At 36.5% G+C, this 23,547-nt stretch overlaps 1 protein-coding gene across 8 annotated transcripts in view; it reads right to left on the reverse strand.

Moving 5' to 3' along the window:
• CACNB2 (calcium voltage-gated channel auxiliary subunit beta 2) overlaps positions 1 to 23,547 on the reverse strand; it is a 240,244-nt gene that overhangs the window by 11,397 nt on the left and 205,300 nt on the right. For 5 of the 8 annotated variants that reach the window (XM_066316482.1, XM_066316474.1, XM_066316526.1 and 2 more), the window contains 5 exons: positions 22,127 to 22,203; positions 18,161 to 18,294; positions 14,634 to 14,714; positions 14,307 to 14,365; positions 11,207 to 11,316 (listed from right to left, as the gene is read on the reverse strand). In XM_066316482.1, coding sequence (XP_066172579.1) covers positions 11,207 to 11,316; positions 14,307 to 14,365; positions 14,634 to 14,714; positions 18,161 to 18,294; positions 22,127 to 22,203 — 461 coding nt within the window. Of the gene's footprint in view, positions 1 to 11,206; positions 11,317 to 14,306; positions 14,366 to 14,633; positions 14,715 to 17,995; positions 18,016 to 18,160; positions 18,295 to 22,126; positions 22,204 to 23,547 lie in introns of all 8 variants that reach the window. The other 3 variants (XM_066316498.1, XM_066316490.1, XM_066316535.1) reach the window with 1 other exon arrangement.

Below are 23,547 nucleotides of genomic sequence, written 5' to 3' on the forward strand. Positions count from 1 at the left end.
TCCTTAGAGCACTTCTTCAGCTTCTCGAAAAACTCTCATTTTGCTTAAAATCTTCTTTGAATTCCAATCTAACAAGATTGTTGCAATTACTTACACATTAGTAGCTTCTCTTTTTGGACGACAAAGGCTTCATCCATTGCTACTGCTACAGTTTTAATTTTTCTTTAGAATATCTCTCAAAAACCAAATTATCTGCCTGTAACAATTCCTTCACAACACGACATTCGACATGAACTTTCTCTCAGACTTTTGTGCAAAGTAAGCAAAGAACTCAAGAAGTCATGTGGGGATAGGAACACAAATGTCACTGGTGGTTAAAATAGGGAGCTGAGAACAGTGACAGTAGGGTATCTTCAAAGCAGCACAGTAATAGCTTTGCAATTTTCCCACCTCCATGAATATAATCTATTTATAATAATGTCCTTTCTTATGTACTGGAGAGACATAAGAGTGAAGTTATAACACTAAACTCCAATAAATTGTATTTGCCAATCATAATGAGAGGTATAAAAATAATTAGAATTACTGTGACAATCATCATGAAATGCTGACAGCTCAGCTACAACACTCAAACTCAGAAATCAGCTACCAAATTTTAAAGTGACCCTTACAGTCTATTTCATATGGTCTCCTTGGTAACCAGAAAGTGAATGTATTTTAAATGACAGGAGCACTCAACTATTTATTCCATATAATAAGGAGTCAGCTCTAAGAAACAGTAAGTACACATCTCCCAGAGAACTTTAAATACAGCACATTTAAACTTATTTCCAAATATTAATATCCTAATATCACTACTGCACCTTGAACAGATATTCAGTGCAATGAGAAAGTAAATCACTTATCCCATTATGGAGGCAGACAAATGTTCCTTACACCAGTTGGACCTCAAGTGAATGCCAAGAAAAAATCTTTCCCTGTTCACTACAATAATCTCACCTCAAACACTGGCGAAGATACAACAACATTTTCTCTCTGTCAATTCACTAAGAACATGATGAACTGCGGTGGAACTTGGGGTCACTTTTTTAATGCCAAGGTACAGGAACATTCTCTCAGCTACACAGCTAGAGAAGCACAACCCTCCTGCAAACTTGGGCTGCCTCCACAGCAGCCAGGAGCCACCAGCACTCTCAGCTTCACAGAGCAGTGCCTACATCAGAAATTTGTTTCAACAAGACCCTGATGAGAGGGCAGAGATGCAAAAGCGACAAGCACCTGGCCTGCAAAGGCCCAAGTGAAGCACAAAATACTGCTTAGAGGCAGCAAAGAAATTTTGATCTTCACACGGAGCAGTGAAATTCACATACTCTCAGCCGAGCACAGTACGGCTTTTATATCCTATTAAATTTGACCTTGTCACCTGTCTATGGTATTGGTGGGTCTGTTTTGTTCATTGAAACAGATCATAGGTAAATTATGATTTCAACTGCAACAGGCACAGAGACAAAGCATTTCAGGTTTTTTAAACATGCCTCCTAATATTACAGACACATGGAATAAAAAGAACACAACTCTGTCAACGTATGCAATACAAAGTGATTAGCAACACCTTACACAAACAGCTTTGAAATAATTTTATAAATTAAGCAGCACAGCTATCAGTAGCCATGATTTTTTTTACGCTGATTCTTTTATAAAAACAGTTACTTAAAAAGAATTAACCATTAAACTCCATGACTATAATTAAAGTATTGAGAAGTGTAAGGCAACCTCAGGATTTCCATAACAAAGGTGAAAGAAAAAAAATGTAATTTTTATCCCAATGCCTTAAAACCACATAGAAGGTCTTGCACCAAAAAACCTGCTAGAAATGAGTAAAGTTCATAGCTGAAATCCAAGAAAAGTGAAAATAAAGAAATAAATTTAAAAAGGAAGTGGTAATTATTAAGCTGTGCCCACACAAGTCTCTAATGAGAACAAAGTCATGAGCTTGACTGACAGAATTAAAAATTTAAACTTTAATTTGTGAGCATGTGTGTGTATACACATGCTTAATATTGAGTGAAAAATCCCCAGTGTCTCCATGGGGTACTGCTGTAAGCAGAATGCAGGCCACAGCAGGCTTCCCCTGACTGCACCAGGGATCTGTGCTCACTGGAAACAAAGCAAAGAGGCTGCTACTGAGGGGACCTCATAAGCTACAAGGGGTTTGAGCACAGCAGAGAAAGCTAAGAAGGAACTCCACATGTATATAAGTGTCTGGCCTCTTTCTCCTCATCTTCCTCTTTCCTCCCCTCACGCAGCAATGCTGCTCTGGGCAGGCAGGGAGCAAACAGGGGCTTGGCCTGGGCAGTCCCCATTCCTTCCCAGGCAGGGAGGCTCAGTCCCACAGTGGCCAGGCAGGAATACATGATCCACCTCACACTGTGGGGTGTCCCAGTGCTGGGGAGCAGAATGCTTTGTGCCTCTGCTCCAGCACATGCAGCTAAGAAGGAAAAACTTTGAAAACATAAGCAAGAGAGAATAAATGCTTTAGCTTAGTCCACAGGCAACTGGTCAAAAGATGCCTGGACTACAGGTATTTTAATCAAATGTCTAACCTAAATGTAGTTTTGTGAATATACTTAGATAGCCCTGGTCTCCACCAAATACCTTAGCCACTAGCTTGTTACATAAAAAGGGAGGGTGGGAGTGGGAGGATGACAATATTTTCCAGGAAAAGTGGCTGCATGTGTTACTCATGCCTAACAGATGGGGCTCCTGCAAGGGATGAGGCAGAAAGGAGAGAAGGATGTCTGCTCTCTGCCTGGAGCTCCTGTCTGGGCTCTGTTGAAGGGGAGCTGTGGGGCGAGGTGCTGCAGGGTTTTCCTGCCTGCTGAGGCTCAGTTTAGGCAGAATTCAGATGGCTTTTATTGTACACAAACGTCCAAGTGGTATTGACAGAAATGATCCCATGTTTGGAAACCTCAACATAACCAAGATCTATTTATAATGGACTAACATCTCCTGAAATTTCACTGTAATTATGTGAAAATATAAAACAGATAGTGTCATTTAAAAAAACTAAATGGCACATCAAAATGTCTACTTCCTGCCTCGTTTCTCTGGGCTAGCAAAACAATAGCATTCATGGAATGATACTTCTTATGCCAAGTTTAAACTGGAAGTAAATTTTAATGGCCTATGAATGGAAAAGATTGAAAGCAGCAGATTGCAGCAGTAACACAAGTGGCTGAGCACTGCACAAGGGTGCATTGAAATGACTGTGCCAGGAAGAAGCACGACAGCTCCAGAAGGTGCCATGCAGCAGCACAGCACTGCTCCTACCATCAAGTTCCCCTGCACCCTGTTAAGGAGTAACTGTAATAGGAAAACTGGGCAAAGAAGCAGTCTAGCATTTATTTTGCCCAGGGGATCAAGCGTCTCTGCACAGTTCAGAATGGATATCATCATGTCAGGCTGGCAATACCTTGGGTGTTTTGCACCATGCCTCATTAGTCAGTGCAGTGCTGTAGGTTTTTACAGATCTAGTCCATACACAGGCACCAAGTAAGTGTTCCCTTGGTCTGTTGCTTTTCTCAGAACAAACATAAATGTTCAGCCTTTCTCACATAAAGGACGTGGAACTACTCCATCCCTGGCTATCCAACCCCTCCTGCTGATGGTGTGCCACTCACAAAACATTTGCGTATTCACTGAGTGGGAGAGATACTGACTCTGCAGCCTGATGCTCAGAGTGGGAGGCAAAACACATGGATCCCAATTCCTTCTCCAGGGAAAGTTTAATTATTATGCAAAGTGCGTAAGACTCAGCAGGACCAACCAGCAGCCATCCTAAAGGTGATCATGGCCCTGTCATGGTGATGGGAATGATAAGTCCATGCCTCTCTTAGCAGAGAACAGAACTGAGCCCAGACTTCTTCACATTCCGATTAAACAACGCAAACTTTTAGTCTTGGATAAAGTAGGGACACAGACACAATTTTAATCAGTCCCACCAGCCCAGGAGAAAGAAAAAATCTGGATCAATTCAACCTACGGCGTGAATAGTTTTAAGGGAAGTAAACTGTACTCTTAAACAAACTAGCTAAAAATATTTTATTCACCTATCCAAGTATCCTGTCTGTGACACAGATATCCATAACTTTAGAAATTATTCTAACATATTGCTACACTACTTTGTTTTGAGCATGTTTTATTTCACTGCAATTATCAATCAAACATATTTCCATGCAGTATCATGAGAAAATATAAGAACAGATTGCTAAGAGTTCTCTTTAATTTACAGAAATCGGTAATTTTTTTCCCCATATACCCTTTGAAAACACTCAGGAAATTTCATTAAAATGCTTTGCCTGTATCAAAAATGCTTTTACTGTATCAAAACCTTATTTGCAAGTTAAAATATTGGAAAGTTGGTGACAAGCTTCTGATACAGAACTACCTAAAGAATTCAATAGGGAAACTCTGACCTTAGATGTTAAGAAAATCAGTGCTGTCCCAGCAAGATAAAAGAGTATTTTGGGACATGTGAGACTGATAAATTATAACAGGTTTACTAACTTCTTGCTACTTTTTCCCCATTTGTGGGCAAAAAGAAGTATAGCTACATCCTCATGAAACCCCAAAAGCTCTTAGCTGCTATTTTACTGCACTCTGGTTCAAGGCAGGTTCAGGTTTATCAGGTTAACATTTAACACTTGAGAGTGAGAGTTATGGACATTTGTCACAGCTATCTTGAAGATAAAATTATAAAAGGATAATCAGGATTTTCTTTAACACACTGAACATCTCCTTTATTTTCTTTGAACTATATTAGAACTCTGAGACTTTGGGAAGGAAATACTCTTGGTTGAGTCCAAATTTTGCACTCCTCTTCCTTGGCCTCTGTAATTAATGAAGGATTTTTATGAATCCTAGCTAGCACTTTTATTTTTTATTTATAGTTGAGGAAGCATTTACTTGAAACTTATCCTGTACCATGACTCTCATTAAATCACCAGATGTGGAGAATACATAATATCATATATGTATATAATACACAGTGTGCATGTATGTGTATATATATATTTGACAAATAAATTATTACCTTAGTTTCAAACATTTGATTGGCTTCTCACACAAATATCAAGGGAAAAAAAAAAACCCATGGCTGAAATTTACACAGCTAATCCAGTACTATTTCTTGGAGCGTTTATATTTCATTTTCAGAAGACAAAACTTTGGGGTATCAACCTAATGATGTGAATGGAAGCTCTATACACCTTTTAGTGACAGCCTTCCAAAGGCAGGTGCTCAATTGCACATGCAAACTGGGTGCATGTAATGCCTGACAGGTTATATGCACATGGAAAGCAAATAAACAGACTCTGAGGCACGTGATGGCAATCGATTTACCATAAACACAATGACACATTTTACATCCACGGTCACACATCTGTGTTAGAACACGCAGATTAGGTGCACACGTCTCAGAAATACACAACGGAATACCTAATCTCTAGTGTTTACTTGTCAATGCCAACTTTATTTTTAGAATTACTTGAAAATAAGTGAGGAAAACCAGCAAGGTTTTCTAAAAGAAAGACTTAGCAACACAGTACAGGATCGGCTTTTGTCTGTCAGTGAGCCAGATGCAAGAAACACATGGTGGTTATGTGAGGCACAATAAAGCACTGAACACAAAACAGCAGGAAAAGTAATTTGCAAGCTTGTATACATACCTAAAACATCTGGAAAGGGAGAGCATTAATGAAGCAAAGAATGGAAAAAGCCAACACAATCAGGTTTCGTACAAAGCATACAGCATGAGGTAAGGTTATAACAAGTGTAACATACACAGAAAAAGGTTTGGATTCTTTTGACAAAGAAATGCAGCAAAAGCACAAAGCTGGTTCAGTTTCTGCAAATGGCATGTGTCCATATAAAAATTTAACTAAGCAATTGGGGCTGATTTTCAGATGAATGAGATTTAACCATGTACTGTACCTTCTTGGAGAAAAAAATCTGTTCAAAATTACAGATTTCTTCTAGGGTTTTAAAGAAATTTGCCCTTTCCTTCAACATCTCATGTGTTAAAACATGTAACAATATTGACAAGCAAACATTTACATCAAAACAAGCTTAATTAGAGAGTGTCCTGCCTCAAACTGGGACAGAAAGGAATAAGACTGTACTATCCACCTAAATCTTTGTGAGCCAGACACTATTTTAAAAAAGTTCTTGAGAACACTAAGTTTATAGTAGATATTCAGTGGCAGCATTGGTTTCCAATAAGTCAAATCCCAAGTCTATTTTTAACTGATTCCATTACAAAAGCAAACTGTCGGTCAATAAGTATGTGCAGCATTATAAGCTGATTGAGACTCCCTTATAATCCTGTAAATCCAGTTCCTCGTGGCTATTCCTGTTTTTGATTATCACATTGTTGGTGTACGTCTCTTTGAAATTAATTCTGGTTTGTCTATTAAATCATTCCAAAGAATGGTGCTCACTTCACTGTTTTCTGTGCCATGTACAACATTGCAGACGTGTACTGGGTGATAAGGCAAGAGTTCTCAAAAAGAGGTACATTTATTTCCCAGAGAAAAGTATTTGGTATTAATATATCAAGTACACTACCTTTGTACTATTACCTTAAGTAATTGATGGAACACTTATGAAAATAATAGTTAAAAAACAACAAAATATTTTCAGAAGCTTAAGAAATAGCCTTCTCTGCTGCAGTTACAACTGCTGCTCACAAACGTGATCATAAGTGAGGGGTAGATCAGTGGCCTGGTTCCATGAGCCACCACTACACCAAGTTTGATGAGTAAAACAAATAGCTTTCCATTGAAAGAGCTATATTTGCTATATATATTATATAGCAAATATATATATATATATATTTGCAAAAAAGTATTTTTAAATTACACCAGATTTAGGAATAAACCACATAGGTCTCTGTCCATGTGCCAGTGACTGTTCAAGGAGGAGAGAGAAGAGTGCAACTCATTGCCCCACATCTCATGGCTGTGCAGCCAGGTGACCCTTTTAGAGCAAACCAAAACAAATATCGTTTTTCCTTAACAAGAACAAATTTTATTGGGATAAATACCAGTTTTAAATACCTAGGCTAAAACAAAGTCATAGTAGACAGTCTGGGAAAAAAAAAAGAAAACCAGTACAGATTTAGTGTTTGCTTAAATTCTGTTTTTTTTTCCTTCCTTCCCCACTTCCCTGGCCCCCACCACCCCATCCCCTGCAGTGACTTGGGGAAAAGACCCTATTATTTTCATTTTATAGAAGGGAAAATATAGGTAGACAAAAAATTCATTTTCGAGGACTCCAAACAGACTTGCAGCAGATATTAGAAAATGTGATGTGAGTCCTGATTTAATGATGTATCTATAAAACTTGCATTAATAGAGAATACTATTGGCTGCAAAGCTAATGCTAATAAAATAGGAAATGCCAAAATAGCACTCCTAAACCAAATCTTTCATAATCTGTATTATAAGAGAGCATATTCAGGAACATATAATATAGTTGTTCCTTTAGGGATGCTGTCTCATTCAGTATGCAACTCCATACACTGTCAACTGATAAGAAGTCATTGAATAATTCACTTTCTCTTCATTGTCAAATACGTGTTTCACATCTCATTTAGAACACATGGCTCTAATCTTTCTCTGGAAACAGAATGCATAAAATATTTATGGGCTATTTTGTGGAGCTTACTTAGGTGGTGCCTGCAAAAAAAAAGACTTTTTCCCTTTGAAACATCCCAGTTAGGCAAGAAGCTGGAATTATTTGTATAATCCAAAGAGAAAACTGAATTACAAAGAATAATCATACATTATGAATAATTTGGTGGGATTAATTTTCAGAAATGTAGCATCTGATTCTTCAGAGTAATTACCACTACAATCTATATTCAAAATAAAAATACAGGAAATCCTGACTCCTAGGGATTCTTTCTTCCAAAATGGAACATAACCTTGAAGCTTCTTTCAGAAGTCTGTACTGAGACTTGGGATGTTCCAGATGCTGCTCTATACTGTCAGTACAGAGTATCAGTACTGATCTCAGAGAAAGAAAAAACTCTTTCAGTTGGGCTGGGAATGAAAAGTTAAATGTCTGCAAAGAGTAGAGCCTAAAATAAGAAAACTTCTGGGGAATGAGGATCCATAAGGCTGGTATTTTACAAGGTATGCAACAGGAGCTCCAGTAGTCCATAAAGGACTGCCTGCTTTCCATCCCCCTTCTCCAAGTCAGTGCATTACCATGCCACATGCTGATTTTGGTGGTATACACTATTATTTGACAGGTCCAAAGCTTGAATTTCTGTTTCAGTTACAATACTCAGTATTTCTACAAAAGATGCTTGAAGCATACAAAGAACACCTGGAAAAAATAGCCATCTTCATAAAGTCTGTAAATAACTAATCCAGTACTATACAGCAGTTCTGTATCAGAAGCAGCAAAAGCCACTATTGCACTGGGGCAACTGCATTGCATCCAATTCCCCATGCTATTTATACATTTTTCAAGAATATTAAGGCAGAGGACCAGTGATAAAGCAGTTTGTAAATATTTGACCAAAGACTGGATCACACATAACCTAAAGGCACTAGAAAGCTGCACATTTAGCCTTCTTCTTATCACTTTCTAACCCTTATTTTGCACTACTTGAATTTGTAAAACTAATAATATTCTTTTAATAAGATATTTTGTTGACTTATAGCAAATTCATCACACAAACTGAAGAAAAAGTCCACAATATAGTGCAAAATTGCCACTCACCTCCTCTACTTCAGCCAACTAAATACTCACAGCAGCCGTGTGTTGTCACTTACCAGCAGACTACAATGATGTTTTCTGATTCTGACACTAATTCCTGCCTTGGCATGTGTTAACAGCAGTTTCTAATAATTTGGTCAAGTTTTCTCACTATTTTCACAAAATTGCCCAGAAACATGTAACTGAATTTTTCCTTTCAGTTCACTACCAAATTTCAAAACCCTGCTAGACTACTAGAACAATGGAAGTATTACAGCTTCTGATAGAAAAAGAGTTGAGAATATTTTAGCATACATAAAATTAATTTTTGCTGTAACTTTATGTGAGAATGACCCAGTTGCTCTGGTCAAAGATTTTTGAAGTTATTTTATAAATCAGTTAATTTTTAGAACAATTACATGCAGCTGAAAACCTGGTATGTAGCAGGAAATCTTAATTAAAAACAGGCCTGTTACAAAATCTAAAGAGACACATCTACCTATCTATCCACATATTGGCATATATACATAACCACTGTCATCTTTTAGGTGCCTCAAACTGAGGTTCTGTCAGAATTCCCATTTTAAATACCTCCATCTAAAAAAAGTACCTTGAAACAAAGAAAAAATGTTGATACTCTCAAGAGTAAGGTTCTACATGAAATAAAGGTGTACCAGATTGGGCAGCATTTAATTTTTATTAATTCTTTTTCCTGTATAGAATTTCGTGATAGATGTTTCACATATATGAGGATATTTTAGCATGAGGAATGAATTATTGGCTTTTGCTGCTGCATATATTTGTACAGTATTGCAAAATTGCACAAGCTTTGCTGATGAGGCTGGAAACTTAATCATCATGATTCTGTTTGTTCCATGACTAGCTGACCTCCATACTTATTACCAATTTTCAGTCCTACTCAAAATAAGTGACGCTTTATCTTTTCATTAGATTATTAAATAGTCTTTGGTGACAAGACTGAAATTCACACAGAAGAATATTCTTGTGTGTAAAGATATTAATTATCTTGTTGTTACAGTACATTGCATTTTGATATTTGAAAACACTTAAAATAAGACACACTCAAGCAAAAATTCACAGCTTCCATACAGCTGAAAGCTAAGGTTTTATGGAACAAATTTTTGAGAAAGGAAAGTTAAAATTTTTAAGGTGGAGAAGCTTATTATAAAAAGTACTACTATATTAGGCAAATGTTAAATATTCAGCCACAGTTCGGGTGTTGTTGGAATTTCTTTTGTTGCAAAACTGAAAAGAACTTATTTAAGAGGATGAATGAAACTACTTTTCTTGTTCCACAAAATTTACAGTTTTTTAAGATGCAATACTGTGTTTAGGGTAAACCAATCTCTTTCAAAGGCTACTAAGGGGAACCTGCAGCTCTGTAAAGGCAAAAACATGACAGGAGTATTCACCTGGGATGTAGCAAGTTCCCCTTTTTTTGGTGTTTGATGGGAGACTTGAGCAGGATTTCTTACGGGACTTCTGTCCTGTATCTCAGTCAACCCTTACACGAGTATGTGCAAGACTCCTGGCAGGACTCGTCTTAGAATCACAGAATGGTTTGTATTGGAAGGGACCTTATAGGTCCTCTGGCTCCAGCTCCCTGCCATGGACAGGGAACCTTCCCCTAGACCTCTTGGTTATCTCCTGGTGTCTCTACACAGGGAATGCACCAGTGAACAGCAGAGTCCCGGGTACAATACATCTCACTCTAGAGGAAAGGAAAAGGCAGTCAATAATTAAGACTCCAAAATTATCACCTTTTCCTCCTAACTCTAAGGACACCTTGGGATGGGAAGCTTCAGTGCAGCCTCCTGAACTGTAAATGGTTACATTTAATTACAGCTTCTCATCTAAGCTCAATTTTCTCTCTGGGTAATAAATGTTCAATTATTGATACAACTGGACAAGTTTCAGTACAAAAAGACTCATGTAAGATGACAGTTATTTAGGCTATGAATGTAGCTATAGCTTTTAAAAACATCTCTCTTTTTGCATCCTTTCTTTTTTTTTGTACCAACCTTATGATTAGTTCAAACTGATACAAAAAATTAATTAAAACATGTACTTCAATAATTTTTCTCAGGCTTCATGGCAGTAGCTATCACTATTAGTAATCTAATCAAAAATAATGCATAATATCAGTAATATCCATATAATTCCAAGTATTTGAAAACCGTCACTTCTATTTAACTAGAAGAACATATCTTCAGATTTTTATATGGATGGCTGCCTCTGCCCACTGAGGCAAACAGCAAAACATGAAAACTGAGCATAAGCAGAATAAACCAAAATCAGCACTACAGTAGGTTTACCTGATAATGATTTAAAAACTATTTCTACTCCCAGGATTTCTGAATTATTATGGGCAATGTGACTTTCTCACAGCAGAGAGAAGGCTATTTTTAGCTTACAGATACGAAATGAGAGTAGCATACTTCACAGGAAATTCGTAGATAGCATCATCACAGGTACTTACCTAGGCTTGATCTCGTGTTGGATCGCTCTATGATCGCATGCTTACTGGGATTGTTTAATACTGAGCGTTTGGCAAGCGAGATGTCTGCTGTGACTCGTGTAATTGATATACTGCAAAATAAATACAGCAAGATAGTAATGAACATTATTTCTCCTTCAGGGGTGTGGGGAAAATTCTTGTTTAACACTAGAAGATGGCTAAGACTACAGGAAAATAAGTTCTCAGCAGCACAGTATGTTTCAGCCAATCTGAACAGAGAAAAAACTATCTAACTAAATAGTGCTACAATAACTACTGGTAAGTCATTCTCCTACATGTGCCTGGGGTGAGAGGAGGAAGGAGGAGGTCAGATATTGCTGCAGAAGATGGGACTTCACTGGGGTTTTCAGGTCTGGTGAGGGTCTGACTTTTCACCAGTACCTCCAGTATGAACAGGCTGGTTTCTGCTTTCCCTGACTTCTTGAACGTTACTGAATGACAACCTGGCTGACTTTAGCCATACCTGTAAGACATGTAGGTATATGCAGAATTAAATGGTAAAGGTAAGGCTTATCAGGGAAATGAATCCAGCAATATAATTCATGGGGTTTTTGGCTTTTTTATTGTTCAGTTTACTAGCATGTGTTTTTCTAACAGAGTGCAAGAGCTACCTATAATTTTCCAGAAAGATTCATGCTAGCAATATGCTAGCATGCCACCTAAAAATAGAAACTGTTACTTGGAGAAACACATACTTGAAAAGTCTAGGTTGACTATCTGGCAGGCACAGTTTTTTGTTTATGAGAAAAGACAAGCCAAGAAAGAAGTGGTAACTTTCAGTTGTTTGCACTGACTTGCTACATAACCTTCTGCATATTCTTCTTCCTAGGAAAACAGTTACTTTGATTTGTTTTGCTTTACAGGGTCAAAATACACCCTTAAGTTTCTTTTCAAACTCTCTGGTCAAATGAGGTTTAGAGGTTGCATTTTTCCAGTGCTGAGAGTTAAATCAAACTGATCATATTCCCTCTTCCGTGTAGGATTTTACTTGCAATTTAAAAGAGGAAATGGATTTGCTAAGAAGTGGGAGGGCTCCTCTCTAGCAAAACAGTCAGATGCTGTTTGTTCATCTGAAATGTAATCCAGTAGGCCATTTCCCAATGAACTCAACATGTGTATGCACTTATCTAAAAAATGTAACAGAGCCAGAAGTTAATATGAAAAAACAGACTTATGTGCACAATATTGATTGGCAATATAATTTTGGAAATCTAGGCGTGATTTAACTTCAGCTAAAATCACAATGAAAGATTCTGATTTCTGGCACAGCTCCTCACAGATAGTGCCATTTGTATTAAAATTAAATCAAACATGTATATTGGGATACTTACTAGTTTTCTTTATTTGCTAATGGAAGGACACTACAAACTTTCAAAGTTTTTTGGTTTTTTGTGTTGATTTGGATTTTCTCCTGCCAGTCTTTCTTCCTACAGGCAATAGAAAATTTTTGCCTTTTTAAGTGAAATTATGATATATTGAACAACACTAGATTTATCAGTCTGTCTATCTATGAAAAATACTATTTTTCATTTTCAGACTTTTTACCATCTTTCTGAAGACGTTTTCGTGTCTTTGAGAAACGTCGCATCAGGAAGACCAAGTCTGCTCTCAGAACAAAGGGTGTGTATGTTCATATTGCAAAACAATTGCAACGAGAACAGCAACAGCAGTGTGGTGGCTCAAGGCAGTGGCATGAATCTGAAAATCTCTGGTGCAATTTTGTTCAGAACATTAAGTAATGATTCCAATTGCTACTGAAGTTTGGGATGCTTCAGGTCTGCTACTATAGACGTAAATTTTATCTGGAGTATTTGGGGATTCACCCTGCCAGAATTGGATCTGCAACTGAAAATCTGACATGCTCTAAAATACTTGAAGACATAAAGATGCAATAATTTTCTTCTGCTTGCAACAAATGTTTTGTTAACTTCCAATTCTGAAGGTGTGTTATCTAGGGTTTGACAATCCTGACTAATATAAAGAGGGACTACTAAAGTGGTTAGGTATGGAAACAATTATTCTGACTGAGAAAATCCACCAGTTTAAACCACAATGCCTGGTATTTTAAAGAACTGAAGCTATTGACAAAAAAGTCACCCCCCCCCCTTCAAAGTTTTGACAGCAGCAGGACACACAAAATAGTGTTGTGGATCTGTCCACTTCCAAACTAAATAGAGCATTCCTTGAAGTTACAGATATTATTGTAAGATCTTTCTGTTTTCACAATTATTCCTCCCAGTGTCAACCCATTAGGACCCATTAATCTGGAGCTTGATCCGATACTAATAGAATCATCTCTGGAGAATGCATCAGATGTCTCTGCTCCATGGCTCTGTGATGTTGGAGTTACAGACCATGGCACTGCTATTAGAGACAGACTATTATTTGACATCTGTACTACAGTAATGCCTGAAGGCTCAAATACAAATCCCATTGTGTTACAGCCTAGTGTGCTACAACTACTCGGATCAGAACCCAGCCTGTCTGCTGCCAAGGGTGACCAAATCTCAGCAAGGTGGGGGGCTGCCCCACCCCTTCATCCCAGACCTTTTGAAACTTCCCACTGCAGATTCCAGAACTACTGCCAAACTAAGCTCCTATCTTGAGGGATCAAAAGTTTGACAATCCCATATACCAGATAGTCTGAATCCCATATCACTCTATCCAAGCTGGATGCCAAGTAAGGAAGTAGAGCTGAGGAGGAATCATGGCTCTTGTCAGTTTGCTCAAAACCTGGGAGCATTGATGAGATATCACTTGAAAAATACTTAAAATAACTTTTTAATCTGCAGATAAATATCTAGCAATTTGGAGTGTGAATGTCACAGTCATCAAGAAGAACACATTTTTTTTTTCCACTCTAAGCAAATATATACCCCAGAACACTTCCCACTGCAACACAGCCTCTGCACGCCCTGTCAAGGAAACTTCCAATCCACATTGTAGTCCACTGATCAAGGAATTAGCTGAGATTCCTAATTTTGTCCAATGATTTTATTTCTTAAAAACCTTGCAGTACCTAAATGGAACCTGAAATATATTTGCATTGCAAAGTACTTACCGCCCTTCAAATCTGTGTTTTAAAAAATCAAATAATGCTTTTTGCATCATATCTGTTACCTAGAAGGAAAAAACCCAGCACATTAATAATCACATAAGAAATTCATACTTACTGCTAATAATATTATATAATAAAGCTTGCAGTAAATCTTGCATCCAAACAACGGGATTGGAACATGACTTATTCTTAATCTCAATTCTGACATGAAGTAAAATACAAATAGGGAGCCATTGAGTAGGAGTAAAAACTGCCTATGTTATAAATTATCAAATACAAATGAAGTACAGTATTTTATCAAAAATGAAACCATTTACAAAAATCAATTACCTCATATCCCTTCAGAGAAGGCCCCACTAAAACTACTGGTCGCATAGAAGGCACTACATCATAGGGAGGGATGTGCTCTGTCTGCAAAACAGAAGAAGTTTTCAGCATCACAGCATCTAGATAAAGTGTTATACACTCTTTACAGTATTAGGAACTCTGAATTTCCAGTAATGTCACAGGAATCTTAGATTCATTAACTTTTCTCAGAAACTGGTAGCATAAGATAAGGGCATAAGAGCTTGAAGGATTTATTTGGAAAAAAAAAACTTTTCTTTGACTTTAGGGTTTCCTGTTTTCATATTTACTCTGTTTAGTTAAAAACTCTTATTCTGGGTCATACACATTTCCCACTGCATAATTCCTAACTGGTAAATTGAAAAGGCTATTTCCAACAACTAATAAATCGAAATGGTTAATTCTACAGCTGTGACATCTGTTTTCAACAAAAATTTTATATAGGAAATTCTAAAAGAGAAAAATAGAACAAAAGGGGATGAGAAAAGCATAATGCATCTTATTTTTTAATGTTCAGATTTGCCCACTGCTTAAAAAAACCATTGTGACATCACTGCAAATTCCCATGGCAGCACTCAGTCTGACGTCCACATTTGCACCCACAATTCAATTACAAATTAAATCAAAATAAGACTGATCAAGATAGTATTTCTAGAAAATTATCATAAGCAGAGCTTGGGATAGCATCTCTTCCACTTTGGGAAGTTCTTGTCACCACCCAAGAATGGATTCTGGTAATACCATATTTACCAAAATACTAACTGATGTATCATGCACAATTTCTAAAAAAGGTATTCTAACATACAAAGATAAAAAGATTGCCTCCTTTTAAGGATTGCAGAAGTTTTATATTGTTATCACAATACAATATAAAAAAATTAAACTGTTGAGTTTGCTACTTTTTCTTCCTTAGTAAGTGGCTGTTCAATATCTATGACCATGAATGGGGTCTTTTCAGAAAGAGTTTTTTGTTCAAAAGGAAGGTATTACTTTATCTATGTCTTTGGAAAAAAAAGATTGAAATCCAAACCCAGAAATGTGTGGGTGTTACAGAAAAAGAAATGCCAGATCTATTTTTCAAATGCTTACATAGTACAAATACATCAGTCAAGATCACAGGATACAGTCACTCTTCATTGTTCCAGAACTCAATGTATCCCAAGGTATTTTGCAATAACATTAAAGTAAGTATATACATTCCAAAACACAAACCCACAAAGACAGACATTTATACAGTGACAGCACACAGTGCTACACAAGCAGCAGTCTAAAGCAGTCTAAAACACAGAAAACATTTTTGTGAATGTCCCTCAGTGTAATTTATTTTTTGTTACCTGTAGTTTCACAAACTAATTAATAACATGAGAATGAATACCAGCGCCCAAGGCATCATAAGCATGTGAAATGAATTTATTTTTCACAGTACAGAATCTGACTCAACGTATTCCAAAGCAAACCCCTGCAATTAGGCTGGGCCTGTATCCAAAAGCAGTCCTCCACTGTTCTTGCTAACATTTTTAATAATCTGATAAGCATATTTGAGACAGATTCGAAGAAAATTCATTACAGTTTTGCAAGTGCTTTTAGCATGAGTGCCCTGATGCAACAGATCTTTGTCTTAATGTGGCTGACTTAACCAAAGGCATTCATGCTAGAAGTTAACCAGCTATTTGACAATCAGGGCAGGCACAGAAATTACCTTATTTGATGGAATATGGGGTATTTTTAAAATCTGTTCTCTCGCAATGGGCATTTTTTTTCTAATCTTTACAGCTTGAAATAATGAAGCTGTCAGCAGAAAATTGAGTAGAAGTTATCTAATGGAAGTATTAAAAGTTCTTAATTTAGCAGTAGAGAATCTACTGTTTTCTAAGGGACTGGCACTGAACTCCACAGCTTTCATTGCAGATTCAAGTTCAAATACGAACTCAGAATAAAACCTGGCAGATTTGACCATTTGGTTTTTACTCAGCGGTTTGATTATGTAGATTACTTTGGGATGGCCATCCAGTATGTACTGTAAATGTCAGTATTACAAACTCCACTAACACTAGTAATGATTCTGATATGGAAGAAAAAAGACACCGCAGAGTAAAAGAAAGACGTGGGACTAACCCTCATTCAGGTCTAAGGTGGTTCATCTAGAAGCTGCATCTTTGAAAGATGCTTATGCAGAAAGCATCCAATACATGTCAACATGTATTATTCTTCCTTATAATTTTTATCCAATTAAAAATATGACTAAGTAAGAAATTACTCAGAAGTAGGAATCCATTGTTGATTTCCACACCAGGCTTAACAGACCAAACTGAAGCCAATAGTAGTGACTTTGAAAATGAAAAGGATTCAACATTATGTAAAAGAGTTCAAGAAAAGAGAGACAGAAACAAAGATCTATTTATTAAACACGAGACCATCTGCAGGAGGGACAACAATGTCACTTGGCATTGTTTAAGCACTATAAAAGTCTGTTATTACCTGTAGATTTAACTGAGTAGTTAAAACCAAATGAATGAGAGCTATGAAGACTAAAGATTTTAAAAGAAAAAGTCAAAATGTGGTATTTCACTACACAGTTTTGGCTGCTACCTAATGTCTTGCTAACTTATGCCAGCAAAGGTCCTAGAAACATATTGCAGCTTTTTGCAACAGGATGCCAATTGCATAATTCTGTAGTTATCTGGGTTATCTATGGAGAGACATTGACTCTCCTGGGAACCACCAGTACCATTTCCAATAGCTGAGATACTAAAAAAGTCTCACTGATGGATGGCAAGAACATTTGGCTGATAATTTATACATGACAACAGAAAAAAACTTCAAGTAAACTGTCAAAACAAGTCTGAGGTTTTCCACTGGTCTTGTGCACTTGCATCTAGTGAATTAGAAGCTTAAGTACAGACTAAATTAAAAAAACAATGAATGTGACTATTTTTTCCTAAGTCCAATCTGTGTATCTGATAGGGTCCAATAATGATTTCAACAGACTGAGTAATTAAAAAAAAAAAAAAAAACAAAAAAAACCAAAGAAAACCAAAAAAAAACCTTGAGAAAGATATACAAAGAATAAGCATGCACTAGAGAGGTGCATTGCAATGATAGAAATAATTTTCTCAAACATTTAGAAGGCCTTCTAAGTGTGTCCTATTATTCCATCAAAAGGATAAGTATGTAGCAGAGTTTCACAGACACACTGAACTTTTGCCTGTTTTCCTGTAATGAATCCACTATCAGCTCAACACATCTCTTCAGCCTTAACCCTAGAATAGCTGCATTGTTAATCTGGAGTCATAATGCTAATGATGCCAGTGGCAGGATAAACACAGGCAATGTCGATATAAACTTACCGATTTCTGCTTCTGCTTAGCTACAGCAGCATGGAAAAGAAACAAAGAACAACAAAGCATGCATGTTATTGGCTTGTCAAAGGACACAGACAGTTAACAGGACTAGAAATGCGACGCAGTGCAGGTGAGCAGGTGGACAGATGGGAGCTTGGAAGTTGGTGTTACCTTCTTAAAGAAGGGCATTCTTTTCTCTTTGGAGTGGGGTGATGTTACACTGTTTGCACTGGGTTTGGGGGAGCGATGGTTTGCTGGAATATCATTTTCTTCTGCATCTAAGCCAGTGGCATCTATGTCTACAGCTATATACAGACAAACAATTCAGAATTATCAGATGATAGGGAAAGTAAAGGTAGGTTAAAAAGGAAATTACAGGTAAAGAGAAATAAAACTGCCCAGAGTAATAAATAAATAAATAAATAAATAAGTAAAAATCAACCATGAGAAAAAAAAACCACAATAAAACAAAAGGAAAAAATTAAAGGTGCTGTACATTAGGATTAGAAGACAGAAGGCAATCTGTAACAGCTACTGTAACATTTACAAAATAGACCCATGGCCAAGTTTGTTCTTGTTACACCAGCGTAAATCCAAAGCATTCACTGGAATACATAAGATTTCCACCAATGTAAACAATGGAACTTGGTCAACAACATTTGATTTTTTTTATAACAATGAACTGGAATTTTATAGCAATGAACTAATTGAAACCGGGTATCAATTGAAACTTGAAATGTCACAACTGTGTCTATGGGAAATGAAGGAGTAGAAGAAAAATCACTTTTAATGACAAAATCAGCCAGATATTGGTACAATGTTATCTACATTAATCTCAGGATGGAGTACAATTGGCATCTTTAATCTCTTTAAATAAAAATGCATCATACTCATAAGATATTTATTAGGAATAATTAAACACAGATCTACTAATAGTGAAAACTAAAAAAAAACGGATAGCAGAAGAAAGGAAATTTATCCCAGCTTGGCTCAGAGACATGGATCCTATGTAAAGAGTGAGGATGAAGGCAGGGTAAAATGGAAGTGAATACCACTGTTGTTCAATCTCTACCTCAAAAGAATATATCAAAAAATGTTTATACCATAACCACAAATTAGTTACCCTTTTTAGCAAGTAATAACACTTTCAACAGGAATCCTCACAGACTCAGTAATAAATACACTTTCAAAATGCAAAGTCATATTATCCTCAATGCTGGGTAGAACAGATACCTGCCAAATACATCTAAAACAAAACAAAACCAAACAAAGCCTTTGTTTGCAACAATCAATCCTGATCTTAAACAGTCATTTAAACTTGTCTTCAGAAAACAAGTAGATGCACAAAAGCAAACCACAAACGTGTACAACATCTCTGTGGTGTGTGATCTTGCCCACCTCTCCACTCTCTCTGGGAACATGCTTATCTTGCCATGCCATTAGGTCGAACTGAGTCTAACCCTAAATAGATCTGTAAGCAAAATTGTTGGTATTGACTTTATCCAAACCCTTAATTAATCATTGCAAACTATTATGAAACCATCTTAGTGACCTGATTTCATCTGCTTCATGAGTGGGACATCAACTAATACAGTGGCATGGGCTATTAAATTATGTAACAAATAAATATTTCTGTCAAGCCTACGTGCAGTTACTGATGTAAGAGACACTTGGGGCAGTGATCTCTTTTGTTTGCATAAAGTATATTTTCCCATTTGAATTATCCACAGATCTAATGTTTTGATGCCTCATGTTCCCTGAGTTACTGTGCCTTTGAGTCTGCCCTTCCCAGGAAAAACCCAGTGAATAGATCCGCACCCTGTTTCTATAATTCTGCTCCTAAAAACACTCATCATATAACATTTTCTTCTAGCAACACTGTACTTTCATCCTCTTCGTAAGTATAAAAAGAACATATTATCTTTTCTTGAACACAGGCCAGCACAGATGCTGTAAATCACTCACAACAAGATATATTAAAACTCATTTGGTTGAACTCATGTTCAACCAAAATTGTCAGTAAAGAAAAATCAGTTACCTTAAGCTTTTCCTGTAAAAAAGAAATGCAGAATTTGATCAGCTAGTTACCAAAATCTCATTTTTTCATTCTCAGTCTTCACACTATGAAACATCTCCTGTGAGAGTTCTTTTGCTGTTAACTATCTTTAGCTCATTGGTGGTTTTTTGGTCATTTTCAGCATTATTCTTTCCCAGTTTGGTGGCCCAACAGGACTGTATGGATTGTTTACTATATCAATATTGATTATTTAAATGCATATGAGCCTCTCTTTCATTTGTTTTCCATTGGTTCTTCATCTCATTTATGAGTTTGTTTTGGTTTGGTTTTTCTGTGGCACTATTTTACATTGAAAAAACCCATTCCCGACTCAAATTTAAAAAATTAAATTAACTTATTCAGTTATTATTCTTCAACTTACTAAATAATTGATGTATTTATAATTATTATACTTTCATAGAAAGGAGGTGTGGGAATAATTATTGAATTGTGCTTTGAAGTCACTTGAATTCTTGTTTTACTCACAAACTATGCCTCTTTACCCTTTCTTAGGATGTCTTAAGCAAAAAATTATTGTACACTCAAAATCTTCTGATCAGAAAATAAGCTAATTTACACTATACACACATTGTTTCCCAAATCTCCACTGTAACTGAATAAACTTTACCAGATTTCCTTTTTTCTCCAGAAAACCATGTTTCTTGAAAGATAGTGTCTGAAGAAATTAGTCAATGCAATGAAAATTAGAGGATGGGTAGTCATCAGTCAGCTGGTAATCTAGGTGATATCTGTGCTTCTAAGTCTAAATTCTGTGCAACATTATGGAAAAATATATACTGATCTTCAAGTGCTCTTTTGATAGCAAATAATATTTCAGCATTTCAGATGCTCTAAGTATAAAATTACAACATAGGTCCACAGACAATTTTACTACAAAAATGCACTTGTTGAAAAAGCTGGCCTTAAAATAAACACATCAATTAAAAACTATCAGAAAATAAAAGATTAAGGTGTGTTCTACACACTTGTTCCAGACATACATTAGCAAAGTAATACAATATTTTCAAAATAAAAGAGAAGTTAAACTGAGGTGGGATTTTCATAAACAAACTGCAATTGTAATAAAGTTGGTTGTTACTAACAAATCTATGGCTTCACAAGACAGATATATTTTTCAATTAATCGAACCAAACGAAGCCACTACCAAAACATGATTTAATTTCTCTGTCTCCCTTCTAAATGACCAAGTAAATACTTCAAATTATTCAGGCTCATTTTAAGATGCCTGGTCTATAGGCCAGACTCCATATAAATGAATATGACTGGAAGATCCATGTCTTTGCCCTAGTATACAAGGCACTAGGAACACTCATTAATATTTTCTGCTTTCAGGAATTTAGGATGTACACATGAGAAGATAAAGCATCCAGCAACACAGGAGCAGAATTCAATAGAAATTTTTTTTTGTGATCTTCTGCTGTGCTTTTTTTATGGAGCTAATGCCAGCATCCTCTACCAACTTGCCATGTATTTGCTCCACACCACTTGAATCCAACCTAACTGTATGTTGATGCTCTAAGTACAAAAAAGTATTTTTGAAAAATCTGACAAAGGCAAAAGATATCCAGTATCCTAGAATTACATGAAGCGCATCCTCGTGATCAGAATTGTGAAACTAAATGTTCCTGATGTTTTAAAATAATGCCTTTCTTGATGCAACTGCAGAAACCTCTCAGGAACTTCTATTTTTATTGTTGTTTTTTATCCTGTATATGAAAGTATTTATTGTTCAGTAGGAGTGCTCAGACCAGACCAAACCTTCTACTATCCTACTGTAATGTATTCTCACAGATCTATGATGTCTTTGCTACAAAACTCTGTGGTAAAAGCAAAGAGGGAATTTTGTGCATTAACAGCCCTATCATTGCCTGAACTTGCTGGCTCTGTTACTCAATTGACTCCATTGCTTCAAACCACTCCAAACCAGCCTTATCTGGTAACGCATCATCTGGGTTTTACCTATGAAGAACGGGGAATAAGAAGAAGAGGTCTAAAGGTACATGAATTTTAACAGATTAGGTTCATGAGTCTCTTCACCAAAGGGCTCACAACCTACTCACCAGATGATGGAGGCGTCGATTTTCTGGAACTAGGAACGATGTCACCCAAACTGGATGAAGAGTTTCCTCCTGATTTACTGGAGTAAAGTAATAAATTAGTTTGAAGTTCTGTAGCTTTCTCAATATTTAATCTAGTTTATTTATAATCTGCCTTCTAAATGAGGTGCTAGCTGTGAGACAAACAGTATTTCTGGCAGTGGTATAAATATATATCTCACACAAAATGCGTGTACATTTTGAGACCTGAGGAACTGCAAACATCAATCATACTTCCTGTGTGGCTGTGCAATTCATTCTGCTGCTCCCACTTCCTCACAATCTTAATGCAATTCAGCAATTAATAGGGCTACTGGTATATATAATTAATATTACTACTCATTAATAATGCCAGTGAGCATGTCTGTTTTCTTTAGCTGAGGAGTTATTGATAAATTCCAAATGAGGATGAGACTGTGTCTATCATCTTATCAATTTAATTAACATACAAATTCTTTTGTTTTCTCAACACAATACAGAACTTAAGGAAAAAAGTCAAACAAAGTTAAAGCAGTTTAAGGTTTTGTCAAGTTCTGCTTTGTGAAAACCTATCCAAGTTGTCAAAATGAAACAACAGTTTTAGTCTTTTTTAGTTCAGTTACCATAATGAATAAAGCTCTGAAAAGAATGTAAGAAAGGTTATTTCATGCTTCAAATAATTTATGTGATAGTACTAGTTTCCACTTTCCCTATCTTAAAATATTAATAAGCACTAAGTTAATGCATTTGTGGTGTAGGACAATGCTATCTTCAGTGGGAATTTCTGGAAAATGGAAGTCTCTATGATTTGGAAAGGAAGCGAATCCCTGGGACAGATCTGGCTGTCCCAGAAGTGTCACTAGAGGAATAAGGAATCCAGCATCCTTCTGCTGAGGACAGCATGCTCTGGGAAAGGCATTTCACAGCTGGTGAATGCAGCTGAGCACTGCACAATCACAGTGTCCTACTCTAGACATGCTTTACAAACATTGCTGCCCTTCCTCTGGTGATAGGAAAGCATCTCTGGCTTCCTGAATGGTTCCTAGCTCAATTCCTGGTCCAACTCATACAAATACAACTGGGAATATTTGTTTCCTTTATATTCAAAGGGAAACAAGTGACATTTGCTTCCACAGGTATTACTAGAAAACAATTGAGGATTCAACAGTAAAAGTGACATTATAGTTTCTTGCAGTATTGTTCAGAATATCTAGAAACAGTCCTTGTTCTTATGCAATGATGGCTGCAGTCAGAGATAACAAATGACTCGACATGAAACTTCCATCATAAAATGTAGTTCTCTTAAAAGTTGCATTTGTAAGCAATGAATTTGACTAGACTATTTTTTCCCTACAAGCAAACTAACAGGCACTGGCTTTGGCATACAAGGAAATTAATCTTAACAT

Source organism: Sylvia atricapilla, chromosome 1 (assembly GCF_009819655.1).
Source record: "Sylvia atricapilla isolate bSylAtr1 chromosome 1, bSylAtr1.pri, whole genome shotgun sequence".
In the NCBI taxonomy this organism is placed as follows: domain Eukaryota; kingdom Metazoa; phylum Chordata; class Aves; order Passeriformes; family Sylviidae; genus Sylvia; species Sylvia atricapilla.